Here is a 15,384-nt window from a genome sequence, read left to right as displayed (position 1 = left end):
GGCAAATGCCATTTCCTCAACTATTCTCAACTGTAGTAGTAGGCTGAACTCTAGGGAAGTTGATGAAATAGAGTCTGCACTTCATTAGCGGTCTGCTCTCCTCCGGGTGACATCAGTCGGTGGATTTTCTCGGGGGGGGGGGGGGGGGGGGGGGGGGGGGGGGCGTGCAACTGAGCTCTCAAGACACAGAACACGTTGGTGAGTTTTATGTCCAACTCTCTCATGTCTATCTCAAGAGTTAATGGTCACACGATGGCCACAATTGACCTATCTCAAACCCTGCCCTCTTTTATTGATCCTCCAATCACAACTGTTGCTTTCCTCTGTTGATTCCCTGTATAAATCTCTCCCGAAACTTGAAGAAAATAAATCAATATTTTATCCAAATATAGAATCCATCCAAATATGACCGTATGTTGTCGATGCTTTCTTGACACAAACCTGCAGATAACCAGACAGTAAAACTAGCTCATTTTGTCAGTTGAACATTAGCGTTTAAATTTCCGCTCTAGAGGGTGCTTCGCTGGAAGACTCACTGTACCCACTCATCTCATATTGCATTCGCTCTCCACAGATCATCCAAATAATAAATATACTCAACTTTTTACGAACCATAACATTTGCTCATACATAAAATGTTTCCATAAATAACTAAAAAGCTGTACAGTATCTTCAAACAATGTTTCGCTCAAATCATCTACGTGGATAAGCACAACATGGATATGTGTATAGGCCTAGCATTGGAACACCACCTCAGGGTCAGGTTAAGGTATGTGGATAAGGTCAAGGACGGGAAGAACAAGACAGATGTACAGTTACAGTTCACAAGCTCTAGTGCAGTATTGCATTCCTCCTCCTCCACCCTTTTCCTTTGCAGGGAAATAAACACTTCATGAGTATTTTAACACTGTTTCATGGCATTCCTTCCCTTTACTCAGACAGGGCAGAGTTTCGACACAGAGGACACTTCAAGGGGAGACACTCCCATCTCCTCTTTGCTACGTTCTGCTATAATCCTGATATGTCAGAATACAATACAATACCATGGGGTACGCTGAGCTTTCTGCGGTTGCCCACCTGCACATTTCTTATAACCACGAGAGTGCAAAGGAATGCGGTGCGACGACACAAAACCAGCCAAAACCAGTCCAACTCTGCCCTGATAGAAACATTGTGAGACGCTGTGTAACGAGACAGCAACACATACCATCCGTTTAGTGAAGGTAAAATAGTTTATCTAGCGCCTCCCGCGAGGGCAGCAAATACAGTATCTTCCTCTCCACTGTTCCTCTCTTTCAAAAAGCTTACCTCCTCCCAGAAAGCAGGAGTAACCGCCCTAACCCCCACCCCTCCAGGAGAAGTACTCCTCTAGGAGAGTTTTTAAAGGTGCACAGGGCCAGTAAGGACAGGTCAAGTCTCCCCACGCTTACCCCTCTTTCTCTATCCATTCCATTCTCGCTGCACTCTAGCGAAAAATACTCTGCGTTTTGCTATGGAACTGCAATGGAATCCCAGAGAGGTGTATAATGACACAAAGAAGCACCTGTTCATTCCCACCTCCTTCTCTCAAACACTTCAAACGTGCCTGTGTTTGGAACAAGGGGTCTCCAATTTTTTTTTTAAACGCCACATGGAATTAGTATGATACGGAGGTACAAGGGACACAGGGAGCAAGCGTCCTTCCCTCTCAGAGGTGACAGTCAGTGCGTCCCGGGGGTTAGCGACGGGGCGTCCCGTCCTCTCTTGGCCGAGAGGAAGGAAAGCACAGCATGAGCAGCTCGGACTCTTCTTCCTCGTGTCAAAACGTATCCACAGGAAAGTGTAGATCCAAAGTAAAGGATGAGTTTATTCTCCTCTGGCTTTGGGAGTAGAAGAGTCAGAGGGAGGCACGGTCAGTGTACTGGAGGAGGGGGCGCAGGAACAAGGAACGACGACAACAATGCACCTCACGCATTCTGGGACTGTTCCTTCCTCCCTGCCTCCTTCCTTCCTTTCCTTCCTTTTTGTCTGTGCAATCACTTCCTGTTCCAAACACACAGTCACATGATGCATGGTGCTACGACACACAGCAGCAGGCCCGCGCCTTCGGTTGCTCCTCCTCTATTGGCTGTTTCAGTTTGAGGAGGGGCGGGTCCCCGCTGGTCGGCGTGTAGTAAACCGCGCTGCCATTGGAGGAGACCAGGGGCATGCGGGGGTCATCTGGGCTGGTCCTGGTGTCAATGGAGGAGTCCATGGATCCATTACCCAGGTGGCCGTTAAACAGAGGGTGATTCAGCAGTTTAGCAGCGGCCCGCTGCTTCTTCAGCTCCGACAGTGTCTGAGCGCGCTCCCTGGGCCAGGGCTCCTCATTGGTGGGCTGGGCGGTGACGACCGCACCTCTGTCGGAGGACGGCATGTCGCCATTGGTGGGCGGCTGCGGCGGCGTAGAGGTGGTGGTGGAGATGAGGCCGTTCTGCTTGTTGCTGCCATCTTTGAGGATGGTGGGCGGCTTGGGTTTGTCTGGCACTGCTGCTGCTACTACTACCGGCTTAATCTGAACACAGAGAAAACATCAATGAGGATTACTTTCATCTCTCTATAAGGCTTCCTTTGTAGAAGACGAAAGACAGTGATGTTGCAGAATTTCAAAATTGACAAGAGCAAAAGAGCTTGTGCTTAATCTACACAGACATGTTCAAATCAACAATGAAATGAAACCAGTCAATTCAAAATGGACAGGATGTCTGAGAGATCAGTGCACTTGAATGGAACTGGCAGAAGAAAGTACAACACAAATGCAGTAACACAAACCGTCATCAGACACTCACATTAACCACCTGGCTGCTCTCCAGGTCTGCCTGCTTCTCTCTCTCCTCCTGGTCCTCCCTCCCTCCCCTCCACACGATGGCCTCCGTCTCATATTCTTTTCGACACAGGTTGTGTCTGTCCGACAGGCTGGCCCGCCGCACCACCTTCCTATGGACAGGAAGGGGTGTATAGGGTTAGATAGCTAAAATAATAATAAAAAAATGACAACATAGACTCAATCCAAAAGTTAAAAAAGAAATCAGAATAATACCAAAATTGGTATTGTTACATTGTTAAATGCTTGTCACAACTTCAAATACGCTGATTTCATCCAGGTTATTTTTTGCTGATTTGGTTGTAAGTTCATGACACAGCTACATAGAAAAGGGAAACGCTAGAAGAATTATACAGTACAGAGTAATCATATGGAAGTATGAGATCGACAGATACAACTTGAAACTGAAACAAACCCTGAAAACTAATGGGGATGTTTTGCTATTTCCCCTCTGATTGATTGATTGAAAATTGTATTAACAGATTGCAGAATGGGTACAATACAGTACAGCTCAATACACACAATTGTTAAGGGGATGCAGACCAGAGAAAGACTTTCGTCTTGTTTACATCAGGGTCCCACATTTTCAATTAATCTTAACATATATGACATACATGACATACAGATAGACAGTACTGCTACATCTATACATTTATGACATACCAGATTTACAAATACAGTACTGTTTGTGATACAAAAAGAGTCTAAAAAAGAGAGTATACATTTGACGAAGAAGCTGTACATTGGAGGGGGTTGGGTAGGTGGGGTGGAGGGGGGGGGTTGGGTAGGTGGGGTGGAAACTGTACATTGGAGGGGGGGGGGGGGTTGGGTTAGGACATTTACTGTACATTGGAGGGGGTTGGGTTAGGACATTTACAGGGGCCAGTTTCGAATTGCAGTCTCCCGTAGGTGCTCTTTGAGCTCCTTTAACTCTTACGGTTAAAGGTTGGGATTGGAAGCTGATGTCAGCATCTGAGGCCATGGTTACACTTACAACGTTTCATTTTCGAATTATTTCGTTTGCATGTCCAAGTTAAAAGGCAACGCCGTTTTGGCAGGCAATTTCGTTTTCCTTGCGGCAACGCTCAAAGGGGGTTTTCATTTTCAAAACTCCCCTGCAACAGTGCCATGTAATATGCGCGAGCCAGATACGGAGCCGTTCACGCCCAACGCCCATGCGCAGTAGACACCGACGTCCGCGTGCCCTTGATATGACAGATGATGATATCACAGAACGCTGCTAGAACAAGACGCAAATATTATTGCTCAAGATGTAAAATACGCTAGTGAGCAGGGGAGGCACTAGTGAGCAACGCATGGAGGACAACCCGTCACTTTCAAACATTCTATTGGCTATTAATAAGATGAACAGCGGCATGGACGAACTATTCGCCAAACTGGAGATACCTTTTCCCCTTTTTTTTAATACTACCAGCGGGGGAAAAAAGAGTAAATAAATAAGAATACAAATAAATAAATTGTTCTCTTATTAATATAGACTATGCTTGATTTTTCCTCTTTAAATGCAGCTCTAGGACCATAGCCTAAATTAAGGCTGACTGAAGATAGCCTATTCTCTTTTAAATTATTTGTGAGGATTCGCCTGTTCCCTGGACCTTTTTTTCCCTTTCTACTCTTCACCAGCCCCCACCCTTGTGAGAACTTTTGCCTGCCTCCTACTCTTCACCAGCCCCCACCCTTGGACATTCTGTTCCTCTACCCTCACGCCCCTGTCCCCGTGCCAGGCCCCCGCTGTCGGGCCCCTGTCCCCGTGCCAGGCCTCCGCCGTCGGGCCCCTGTCTTTTACTCCCAGGCTACATAATAATTTCCTGGTCTGGTCAGAGACGTGACTTCATTTATTTGTTATTGCCTATAGCTACATAAGAGTGACTTGTATTATTTTATTGGAGTGTTATTGTGCTCTCTTACATTGTTCATGATGTCCTATTTCACTCTATAAAGTCCGATTATGATGACTCCTAATATCAGGGAGTCCGGGGTGATAATCTGACGTGCGCGTAAAAAGACACTCGCCTGACATATCTGCATGTAACTCGAGAACCTATGAATGGATTTTGTCGGCAACAAATAGCGCTTTAATTCTGTAATTTATATGTTCGGCGAGAAATGCAGCCCAGAGCCTTCAGACGCTCGCAAAGTGCCGTGAAACTGAATCTGAAAAACCCGGACATTTTCATGAATTTATAAACCCCGGACAGGGCGTGAAAAGAGGACATGTCCTCTTTTTTATTTTCTATTCCTTCGTTTAGGGAAGCGGGAGGATGGGATGTATGTGATGTGTTTATGTGTGTTATTGTGCTCTCTTACATTGTTCTTGATGTCCTATTTGACTCTATAAAGTCCGATTATGATGACTCCTAATATCAACACTATACGGGATGGTAATATCACTTTAGCCAGCTGGAATGTCCGAGCGTTAAATACTCCCGTTAAACCTAACCACTAAAAGGTAATATGTCTCGGAACATTGGCTTGCAGTTGCATTATTGCAAACTAAAGAAATGTGAATTCAAGAAGTTTAAAACGACGTTTAGCCTATTCAATTGTAATGTAGATAGACCGATAGACCTGTATAGGCTGTAGCTCTCTCCCCAACGACACGGAGACAGGTCGGTTCTTTATAAACAGGCGTTTATTATCTTGGGATCATCATCACAACTCCTCGTCCCTCTCACGCCATGAGAACTATATTTATTGAATGAACACAGTACAAATGCAACGGTTTAGCTGCAATATGTAGCGCACGCATTTGGCAATAGCTCCGCTCCCGTCAACGTTAATTTCGTTTAAAAACCTTATTTGGACAATACCAAAAGAGATTAGACCACATCGTATGTATTGATAAGACCTTCTACTAACTATATCAAAAGACAACATGGTTAAGGATAGGGAAAGGACGGGAAAGAAACAAGAAACGGCAACTTCAGCGGCGCAGATTGAAACACGATCAAGAAGAAACGTTCAAGGCGACGCGGATACAGATCCGTTGGCGACAAGCCCCGACGAGGAGAATAAAGAGGAGAATACACCGAGACCATCGACTATTGTCCCCGACAGGGAGACAATAGTTGTCAACATAACAGGAGCGACAGGAACAAGCTCCGTGAGAGATAAAGCAGTTGATTTTGAGAAGATAATAGCAGACAAATCCATCTGCATCGTCACTGCACCTATACCACCAACTGACACAAGCAGTACAATCACACCACCCGATTTCAACTCATTGACTAACCTGATGAAAGAACAGATGGTCGCTTTCAAATTACACATCGAGGAACTCAAAGATGAATTCAAAGCACACGTCGATGCTAAACTCGAACACATCGATGCTAAATTAGAAGAAGTTAAGAAAGCGGTCGCTGTACAGTCCGAGCGAATCACGACAGTGGAGAATACGGTGACAGATATTACACGGGCAGTCAAAGTGAACGAGAACACCATCTGCATTGGCATGACAGAGGTGACAAAAGAGATAGAAAGGGTGGAAGAAGCATGCCGGAGGAAAATACAAGAGGTTAAAGATGAAGCGATGGAGAGGCTACTCGAAACCCAACGCTACCACAGGCGAAATAACATCCGCATTGTAGGACTTGATGAAGCAGTCAATTGCGCAGACGACAACTTTCCAACAGTGCTATCAGTGATTTTGGGTAACAACTTTCTAAACACAGTGCCGAAAGTGGACCAAGCTTACAGAATCGGTTCTCGGGAGCAAAGAAACAACAGGCCAAGAGTCATCATTGTTACTCTGCGGAAGACATCAATAAGAGATGACATCATCAAAATTGCTCGCATCCAACGTGGGAAGCTGAAACATGGTGATCATTCAATATTTATCTATGAGGATCTAAGCAAAGACGCCATCGCTCGACGTCTACCATACAAGGAGGTGATGCAAAAATTGTTCAAGTCTGGCCTCAGACCAAGGCTAACATACCCGGCGCTGTTATCGATCGTGGGCAGGGACGGCCGTAGGATTGGATTACACACACCTAAAGAAGCTGAGGAATATTGGAATCGATATGGAGCAGATCCCCCAAGGCAGAACGACACTGTCTGAAAACAGATAAGCCGCTTCATCTCTCTCTTTCTCTGTGTATATCAGTATTAGAATGACTTTTATTGTGTTCATCAAAAGTAGCAGATGATATGCAGGCCGTCTACACCAATGCGTATTGTGTATAATACGATTCGTAATACATTATAATTTCAGACCTCTGGTCTCCGGGGAGACAAGAACATATCATTGGCAATAAGAACAATCTGGAATATTCTGGGTTTATCGCTCGACTGCCCTGGGTCACTTAGATCATTCTGGAACACAACAACAGTCTATTAGTACTAGTGTATTCTACAACCTTCTAGAATATAATGCACCATGACAACGAAGGCTTGCAACTCTAACATTAAACATCCGGTGTGTATAAACATAGCATATAATCAATTGACTGAGGTTCAATCAGACCTTAATAATACTTTAAAAAATCAACCACACCTAAACGTATGAACACAACAAGGTTATTCTAACAATTTAAGTAATCACTCCACTGATGAAGAGACTGGCACATTGAAGCTCTAAAAGGCTCTGTTTTTCTATTTTATCTAATCACTCAATTCGGTTCTAGTGGCTTCTCCACGTTGAGTATTATTCTATCTCTCACTCCTTATCTTTATCTTTTTTTTTATTATTTCTATTTTTTCTCTTTTTCTTTTATCTTACATTGTTCTTTTCCATTGTTCTTCACATTAAGGTGTTAATATTTCTCTACAATCTTTTCCTTTTTCCTGATGTTTCCTACATATGTTAGTAGAGGGTTCAAATGAATATGTCAATGAAAGTTTATTCTCTTTTTTTTCATTTTTCACAATATTTCATTACAGTAAGGGAAGGTGCAAGACCAAAAGCGACATTCTATTGTATTAGAATGAAAATGTTAGATCCTATGGCAATTAGCATAGGAAGATTAGGATTACAATGCTCAGTTTGGGCAATCCGGTGGACTAAGGGAGAAAGTCATACGCGGAGGATGTGTTTTTGGAACACAGGCCTGTACGACTCTCTGGGTGAGGGGAAAATAGGGGATTTTTATTTGTATATATATATGTTTTTAAGCTTGGCTCTCAACGGGACCTCAATAATTGGATGTACATCTATTGTAGCTTCGCACTCCAGAAGCATTACCAAAAACTACACAAAAACATGCATAGATTATGGCTAGTTTGAATATAATGATATGGAACACTGGTGGGATAAACAAACAACACAAACGCAAAAGCGTGCTCACACTGATGAAAAAAGAACATGTGGACGTGGCTCTACTAAGCGAAACGCACATTTTAGAGGAGGACATAGATACGTTAGCGGATAACACATACCATAATATTAGTCACTCTTCTTTTGGTACGAGAACTCGAGGTGTAGCCATAGTCGTCAGACGTAAATTAAATATCGAATTAAAAGGGGTATGGTCGGATGCTGAGGGGCGTATAACTATAGCTAGGATTGTACATAATAACAGGAAAATAGCGTTGGCAGCGGTATATGCCCCAAATTTGTACGAAGTGGGTTTCTTCACTTCACTAACCGATGAAATGTTAAACCATCCCGAGTACTCATTTATAATAGGTGCGGATTTTAATGCCATTTGGAATCCAAGGATGGACAAATCTTACCTCGCCTTTTCCAGCGAACAAAAAAATTCATCTAAAGCATTAAAAGATTGGTCAAAGACTACAGGGGTAAATGATTTATGGCGTTCACTTAATCCCACGACCCGAAAGTACTCCTGTCGATCTGCGAGACATAACACATTATCCAGAATTGATTATGTCTTTGCATCCCCGAGACTATTTGATAAATATGAAGTGGAAATGATACCCAATGCGCTTTCAGATCACTGTTATTTAATCCTAAAAGCAACATTTGGTATACTATCTTCCCGGGCCCCAAGATGGCGTTTTAATACTATGCTGCTTAACAACAAGGAATTCATTACACAACTCAAAGAAGCTCTCACAGTATTCCTACGGGAGAATGCAAACGCGGTGCAAGACCCCAGAATAATATGGATGTCGGTAAAGGGTATGATCAAGGATTTCATGGATAGATTTTCCTCCATATTGCGCAAAAATCAATGCACAAAACTGTCTGAACTGGAAATGCTTTACTCAACGTTATTTAATTCTTTAAAATACAACAACTCAACTAGACTAGAAAATCAAGTTAACGTTCTAAAAACAGAGATCAATGCAATATACAGACAAAAATCGGAAATGCAAATACGCAGCACAAGACAACAGCAGTATTTCCAAGGTTCTAAACCTAGTCACCTATTAGCCATGCGATTAAGAATTAATGCAAAATTTGCAGATATAACTGCCATTAGAAAACAACAAGTACTTGTAACAGACCCCAAAATAATAAACGATACATTCAAAGAATTCTACTCCGACTTATATAATTCAGAAACGACCTTTGATCAAAACAAATTGGACACATATCTTAATCAAATTATTCTCCCTAAACTTTCGGAGGACGACGCTAAACAGTTAGAAGCACCGATCACATTAGAGGAACTCAAGAAGGCCATATCCGAAATGAAAAATGGTAAGGCTCCTGGAAGAGACGGTATCCCATCAGAAATGTACCTTTCTTGTTGGGACATATTTGGACCCTTATTACTAAATATGATCTTATACTCAGTCAAGGAGGGGAGCTTCCATAAACACGACAATATTGCACTCATTTCAGTCCTTCTCAAAAAAGACAAAGACCCCACCGAGTGCGGTAGTTACAGACCTTTAAGCCTCCTCGGAACCGATGTCAAACTGTACTCTAAGGTATTAGCCATCAGATTGCAAAAGCATATGACGTCTTTAGTTCATCCGGACCAAACTGGCTTCATAAGAGGTCGCCTGATCAATGATAACATAAGACGAATACTGCACGTACTAGATGCAGACAAAGAGGACACCACACCTAAGGCGATGCTATCCCTGGATGCTATGAAAGCATTTGACAGGCTGGAATGGTCGTTTCTATGGGCAGTATTAGAAAGGATGGGGTTAGGAAAAGGATTCATTGATATGATTAAAGTATTATACAAGGACCCATCGGCCATGATTACAACAGGCACATTCATCTCCGAAATCTTTCCGGTATCACGCTCAGCCAGACAGGGTTGCCCTCTTAGTCCCGGACTATTCGATCTATCATTAGAGCCTTTAGCACAATATATAAGACAATCCCAATACATAGAACCAATCGTAATCAAGGGCACACAACATAAAATTAGTTTATATGCGGACGACGTAATATTGTTCATGCAAAGCCCCAACACCACATTGCCTCATCTACTCAAGTTGATAAGAGAACTTTGGTGATTTATCGGGATTTAAAATAAATTGGCCGAAGTCGGCTTTCCTTCCACTTAACATCCATGCAAAAAAAGACACAACCCTCCCAGGTGCGATACCCATGGTAAAACATTTTAGATGCTTGGGTGTGGAAATATTTCCCACCATAAGACAAACGGTGAAGCACAATTACACAAAAATACAGAACAAAATAAATCAAAGACGACCTGGACAGGTGGGCAAAACTTAAAAACTCAGTACAGGCAAGGGTATCAATAGTTAAGATGGATGTATTACCAAGAATCAACTTCATCAGCTCAATGCTACCGTTACCCCCTCCAGAGGGCTACTGGAAAAGATTACACTCCTCCACATACAAATTTATTTGGAATAACAAACCACCTCGCATAAAAAGATCCACCGCACAGAGAAATAAAGCAGACAGTGGCATGGCAGTTCCAGATTTTTTGCAATATTTTAAGGCTTTCACATTAAGACCATTGACAATATGGTTTGATCCCCAGGCGTTGGTATCTTGGAGAGAATTGGAAGAAAACATAGTAGCCCCACAGAGACTGAAGGACATAGCACACACTAAACTTCCAATCAAGCACTGTGAGCGGAAATTTGGCCCCATAATTACCCATGCAATCCGAACATGGCGGGAAACACAAAAAAAATATCCTAACCCTCAAAAATGGCATAATCACACTCCCATATTCAATAACAATGCACTCTTAATGGGAAAACGTCCTATAAGATTCCCTATATGGGAAGAGCAAGGCATACACTCATTAGGGGATATTTTTAATAACCAGGGCTTCTGTAGTTATGGAGAAATATGCACAAAGTTTAACCTCACCGAGTCCACATGGCTTTTTTACATACAGTTACGCCTATGTTTGAGGTCTCACGGTGTTCCATTACACATACCTGTACCAGTTGAACACCACAGATACCACACATTTTTCTATGAAAGAGAAACATTGGGAGGTTTTGTATCAGGTTTTTATTATCAATTACTAACGTCCTCGTATGAAACCCTTCAACTAGACACTGTCTGGAGGAGGGATATTCCAGACCTGGAAAGTGACTTTGATTGGCAAGAAGCATGGGCAAATGTCCGTCTTACATCAAGGAACCCGGACCATTAACAAATCAATCTTAACTATATTCACAGGACATACTTGACTCCTATAAGACTGAACAGAATGGGCCTGAAACAAGACTCAAAATGCTCCCAATGTACAAATGGAGACGAAGGGACATTTATGCACATGTATTGGGACTGCCCACCAGTTAAGGCATTCTGGAAAGATGTGACCCATCAATTATCAAAACTCGTATCTTGGAATATACCAGTACACCCCTCTGTATTGCTTTTGAATGATGTTTTTGAGTTTGCAGTAAATCCACAGCTAAAGAGATTGGTCTTATCGGGTATCACAGTAGCTAAAAAACTGATCGCATCACGCTGGTTTCAACCGGAAAAAATGTGCCGGAAAGTTTGGTCTCTTACATATCTCGATGTGATATATCAAGAAATATCTACAGCAAGAATTCTGGGTCTCAATTAATCCAAAATGTCAATGTGGGTAGAAGTGGTGGAGAGAATAAAAGCTAGCTTATAATGGTAGTGTCTGGTTAGGAGTGAGGGATAATGGAGGTACTATCCAAGGAGGGGTCCGGGAGGGGGGGGTTCGAGCTGGAGCATATGTGTGTAGGGTTTTAGAAAATAGGTATTAGGGGTATGTCCTATATAAGCATTTGTATAATTGTTAATTTCGCTGGATATACACTGTATACGGTAAAATATTATTATAGACTTTTTTTTGTTGTCTTGTTTCTGTACTTGCATGTAATTTTAACCACCTTGACTGTTAGTTTCATTATGCATTATGTGTTGAGTACTGACTTTTAATAATTTCTGTTTTGCAATAATAAAAAAAAAAAAAAAAAAATGCAACGGTTACTTACAATACAAAGGCGCTTATTATATGTCCTTTTATCGCGCTGTATACAGCGTGAGCCCACGCACCTGCGTATTGTACTAAATGCCAGACAGTTGTTGGAGCAGGAGAAAAAAGGCTACAGTCCAGTGTGTAATTTACGAGAGAGCAGGTTTTGCTCGTGAGCTTTTGGAAATGGTATCGTAATATAAGTTTAAGGAGAAGTGGAGTAACGTACACCGACATAGATCTGGCGACGTGCAGAAAATAATGGACGGTGAAGAGATGTTGGGCTGAGTTCGGTTAATGATGCCATAATTCTCTGCTGTGCTTCTAGGCACACACACACGCTAACATTGAGTGTCGACAGAGTACAGCAACTTGCAATGGGCCTGGTCTACAAGATACACTATACGACTAAGGTACCCATGTACATGTCAAAATACTTCCCAAAGGTCAGTGAATACCACGACCACAACACCAGAGGGAGCTCAACAAATCATGTTAAACCCAGATTTGGCTCAAACAAGGGACTAAACACATTTCGCAATTATGCCACATCAATGTGGAACGCCCTACCCAAAGCTGTAAAGGAATGTGAATCACTACCCACTTTCAAAACCACTCTCAAAGAGCACCTACGGGACTGCAATTCGAAACTGGCCTCTGTAAATGTCCTAACCCAACCCCCTCCAATGTACAGTAAATGTCCTAACCCAATAACACACAAGACCCTCTTCTTGGGACCAAGTAAGATTTCGTCGAGATTCCAATGTACAGTTTCCCCCCCCCCGCCTACCCCCCCCCCCGCACCCCACCCACCCAACCACCTCCAATGTACAGTTTTTATGTCAAATATAATCTATTTTTTTGAGGATTTTTGTATCACAAACAGTACTGTATTTGTAAATCTGGTATGTCATAAATGTATAGATGTAGCAGTACTGTCTATCTGTATGTCATGTATGTCATATATGTTATGATGAATTGAAAATGGGGGATCCTGATGTAAACAAGACAAAAGTCTTTCTCTGGTCTGCATCCCCTTAACAATTGTGTGTATTGAGCTGTACTGTCAATCAATCAATCAATCAATCGTTGCATGCCAATTAAAGACCTCTGCAACAGGTCCTGCATTATTATACACACACACGCTCTGTGCTCTCTCTCTCTGTCTGGCTTGTGCACGCGACAAATACCTCCCGCGCATACAAACAGCGTCTAACCTGACTGCATAAACGCAACGTTCAGAAAAGTGAAATGAAACGAAATCGTTTTGCCTTTAATGTAACCGCAGCCTCAGAAGAAACTGTAAATAAGTATCATATCATATCATAGCTACATCTCCCCTAGTCTCCCGTTTACTTGATACTGAACAAGCCATGATAAACAGGAAACCTTTGGCAGCTGGATAATTGTGAACAAATATGTTTCCGGTTTCCGCTACATTCATTCACCAGTAGTGGCACACCACAGCAAGACTTCTACCACAGCAAGACATCTACCACAGCAAGACTTCTACCACAGCAATATTTGTATCACAGCAAGACATTTACAATAGCAAGACTTCTACCACATCAAGACTTCTACCACAGCAAGACGTCTACCACAGCAAGACTTCTACCACAGCAAGGCTTCTACCACAGAAAGACTTCTAACACAGAAATAATTCTACCACAGCAAGACTTCTACCACAGCAAGACTTCTACCACAGCAGCTAGAGAAAAACTAAATAAACAAAATTCTAATTTAATTGCAGTTGCCCTTAAAACCTGTTAAGCCTGTAGGTCCCCCAATTGGGGGACCCTGCTTTTCTTTATCATAAATCGATCAATAGCGACCGTAGAGATCCCCAAGTATGATATCATGGGGTATCATTGGAATTGACGGAGCTAGAGCCCCCGGAGGTCGGGGGTGGTAATGTGTATGAAAGGGCAATTGACAGGAAACAAATAGGGCTATAATTCTATCTATATATTGTATTAAAAGAAATGCACACCCGAGTCGCTAGAGGTCAGCAAAGTGGCGCGTCGCGAATCGTCCTCATGAGGACCCACATGTGGGCCCTTGGATGTTAAGAGGTAATGTTTTTATTTAAAAAAAAATATTTGCCAAGAGTAAAGACCATAACCCTATCAAAACAGCAGTCAAAGTGTATATTTTTACCAATGTTTTGTAAGATTTACCGAAAATAAGAATTTATCGGAAAAATGCTAATTATATCTCTTTTATCGTAAAACCGTGATGAAATGACTAAATCCAGATTTAACCCTGCCATTGGAAAGAGGAGCCTTTTCCCTATCCATAGATTTGGCCATAATAAGGTCAAGTTCAAGGTCAAATATGAATTTATAATTAAAATCGATTATCATTTATTACTGTATCTACAAATCCTTCCGTTTAATCATCTTCCCTTTATTAATTTGCTTAGATTTTTTGTACACTTGATCTCAATAAGGTGCTGAATGAGCTCAGTGAGCGAGCTCGGTTTGCTCACAAATTCACAATTGTAACATAGTGTTATTCACCGGCATAGATGCAAAAGAATATCATCATTTATATTCTTATTTTTTTCATTACAATTTACTCAAGCCTAGTAACAGACACAATATCTCTGACACTGGAAATACATACCCCCAGGTCCCTAGATGTTCCTAGATACCAATAACATGCAAATTGACCTTGTAGAAGTGGAGCAATCTTCCATTTACTTAGGCATGTACCTTTAGGCGAGATTTCTGAAAATAGGGCTACAGCTTAAGGGACACAAAAGTACACAGTTCTGTGTTTAGGAATCTCCTATTATGGTCATCCTCACATAATAAAATACCCATATTATTTTTTTAAAGATTTATTTTTTGGCGTTTTTTATCGCTTTATTGCTACTGGGCAGTCCAGTAGAGAGAGACAGAGGAGGAATGGGAGACAGAGTGGGGGGAAGACATTCGGCAAATAACGACGGGTTCGGGAGTCGAACCCGGGTCGGCCGTGTCGCGGCTGAGCGCGCTATGTGGTTCGCCACTGGGGCGCCCCCAAATAAAATACCCATATTAGATTAGATTATGTATTAGATTAGAAATGGATTGTCATTATACAGCACAACCAGAGTGCAAATGTAACAGTAAAGTGCAATAGTAATATACAATGTACAGGTGATTCAACTGGATATAAAATATATACATTTGTACTACTGAGTGTGAATAATTATATATATAT

The 15,384-nt window shown here is 42.1% G+C and overlaps 1 protein-coding gene across 1 annotated transcript in view; it reads right to left on the bottom strand.

Annotated features, from left to right (window-relative positions):
* Window positions 1-204: 204 nt before the first annotated feature.
* Window positions 205-15,384, bottom strand: part of ppp1r16b (protein phosphatase 1, regulatory subunit 16B) — a 269,179-nt gene continuing 253,999 nt past the window's right edge. Inside the window, exons 10-11 of the mRNA XM_084316669.1 lie at window positions 2,808-2,955; window positions 205-2,533 (exon numbers count right to left, since the gene is read on the bottom strand). Of these exons, the coding sequence (XP_084172795.1) occupies window positions 2,057-2,533; window positions 2,808-2,955 (625 nt within the window). The 3' untranslated portion in view covers window positions 205-2,056. The remainder of the gene's footprint in view (window positions 2,534-2,807; window positions 2,956-15,384) is intronic.

The sequence above is a fragment of the Notolepis coatsorum genome (genome assembly GCF_963971535.1).
Source record: "Notolepis coatsorum genome assembly, chromosome: 6".
Classification (NCBI taxonomy): domain Eukaryota; kingdom Metazoa; phylum Chordata; class Actinopteri; order Aulopiformes; family Paralepididae; genus Notolepis; species Notolepis coatsorum.
This window is presented reverse-complemented; position numbering and strand designations above follow the sequence as displayed.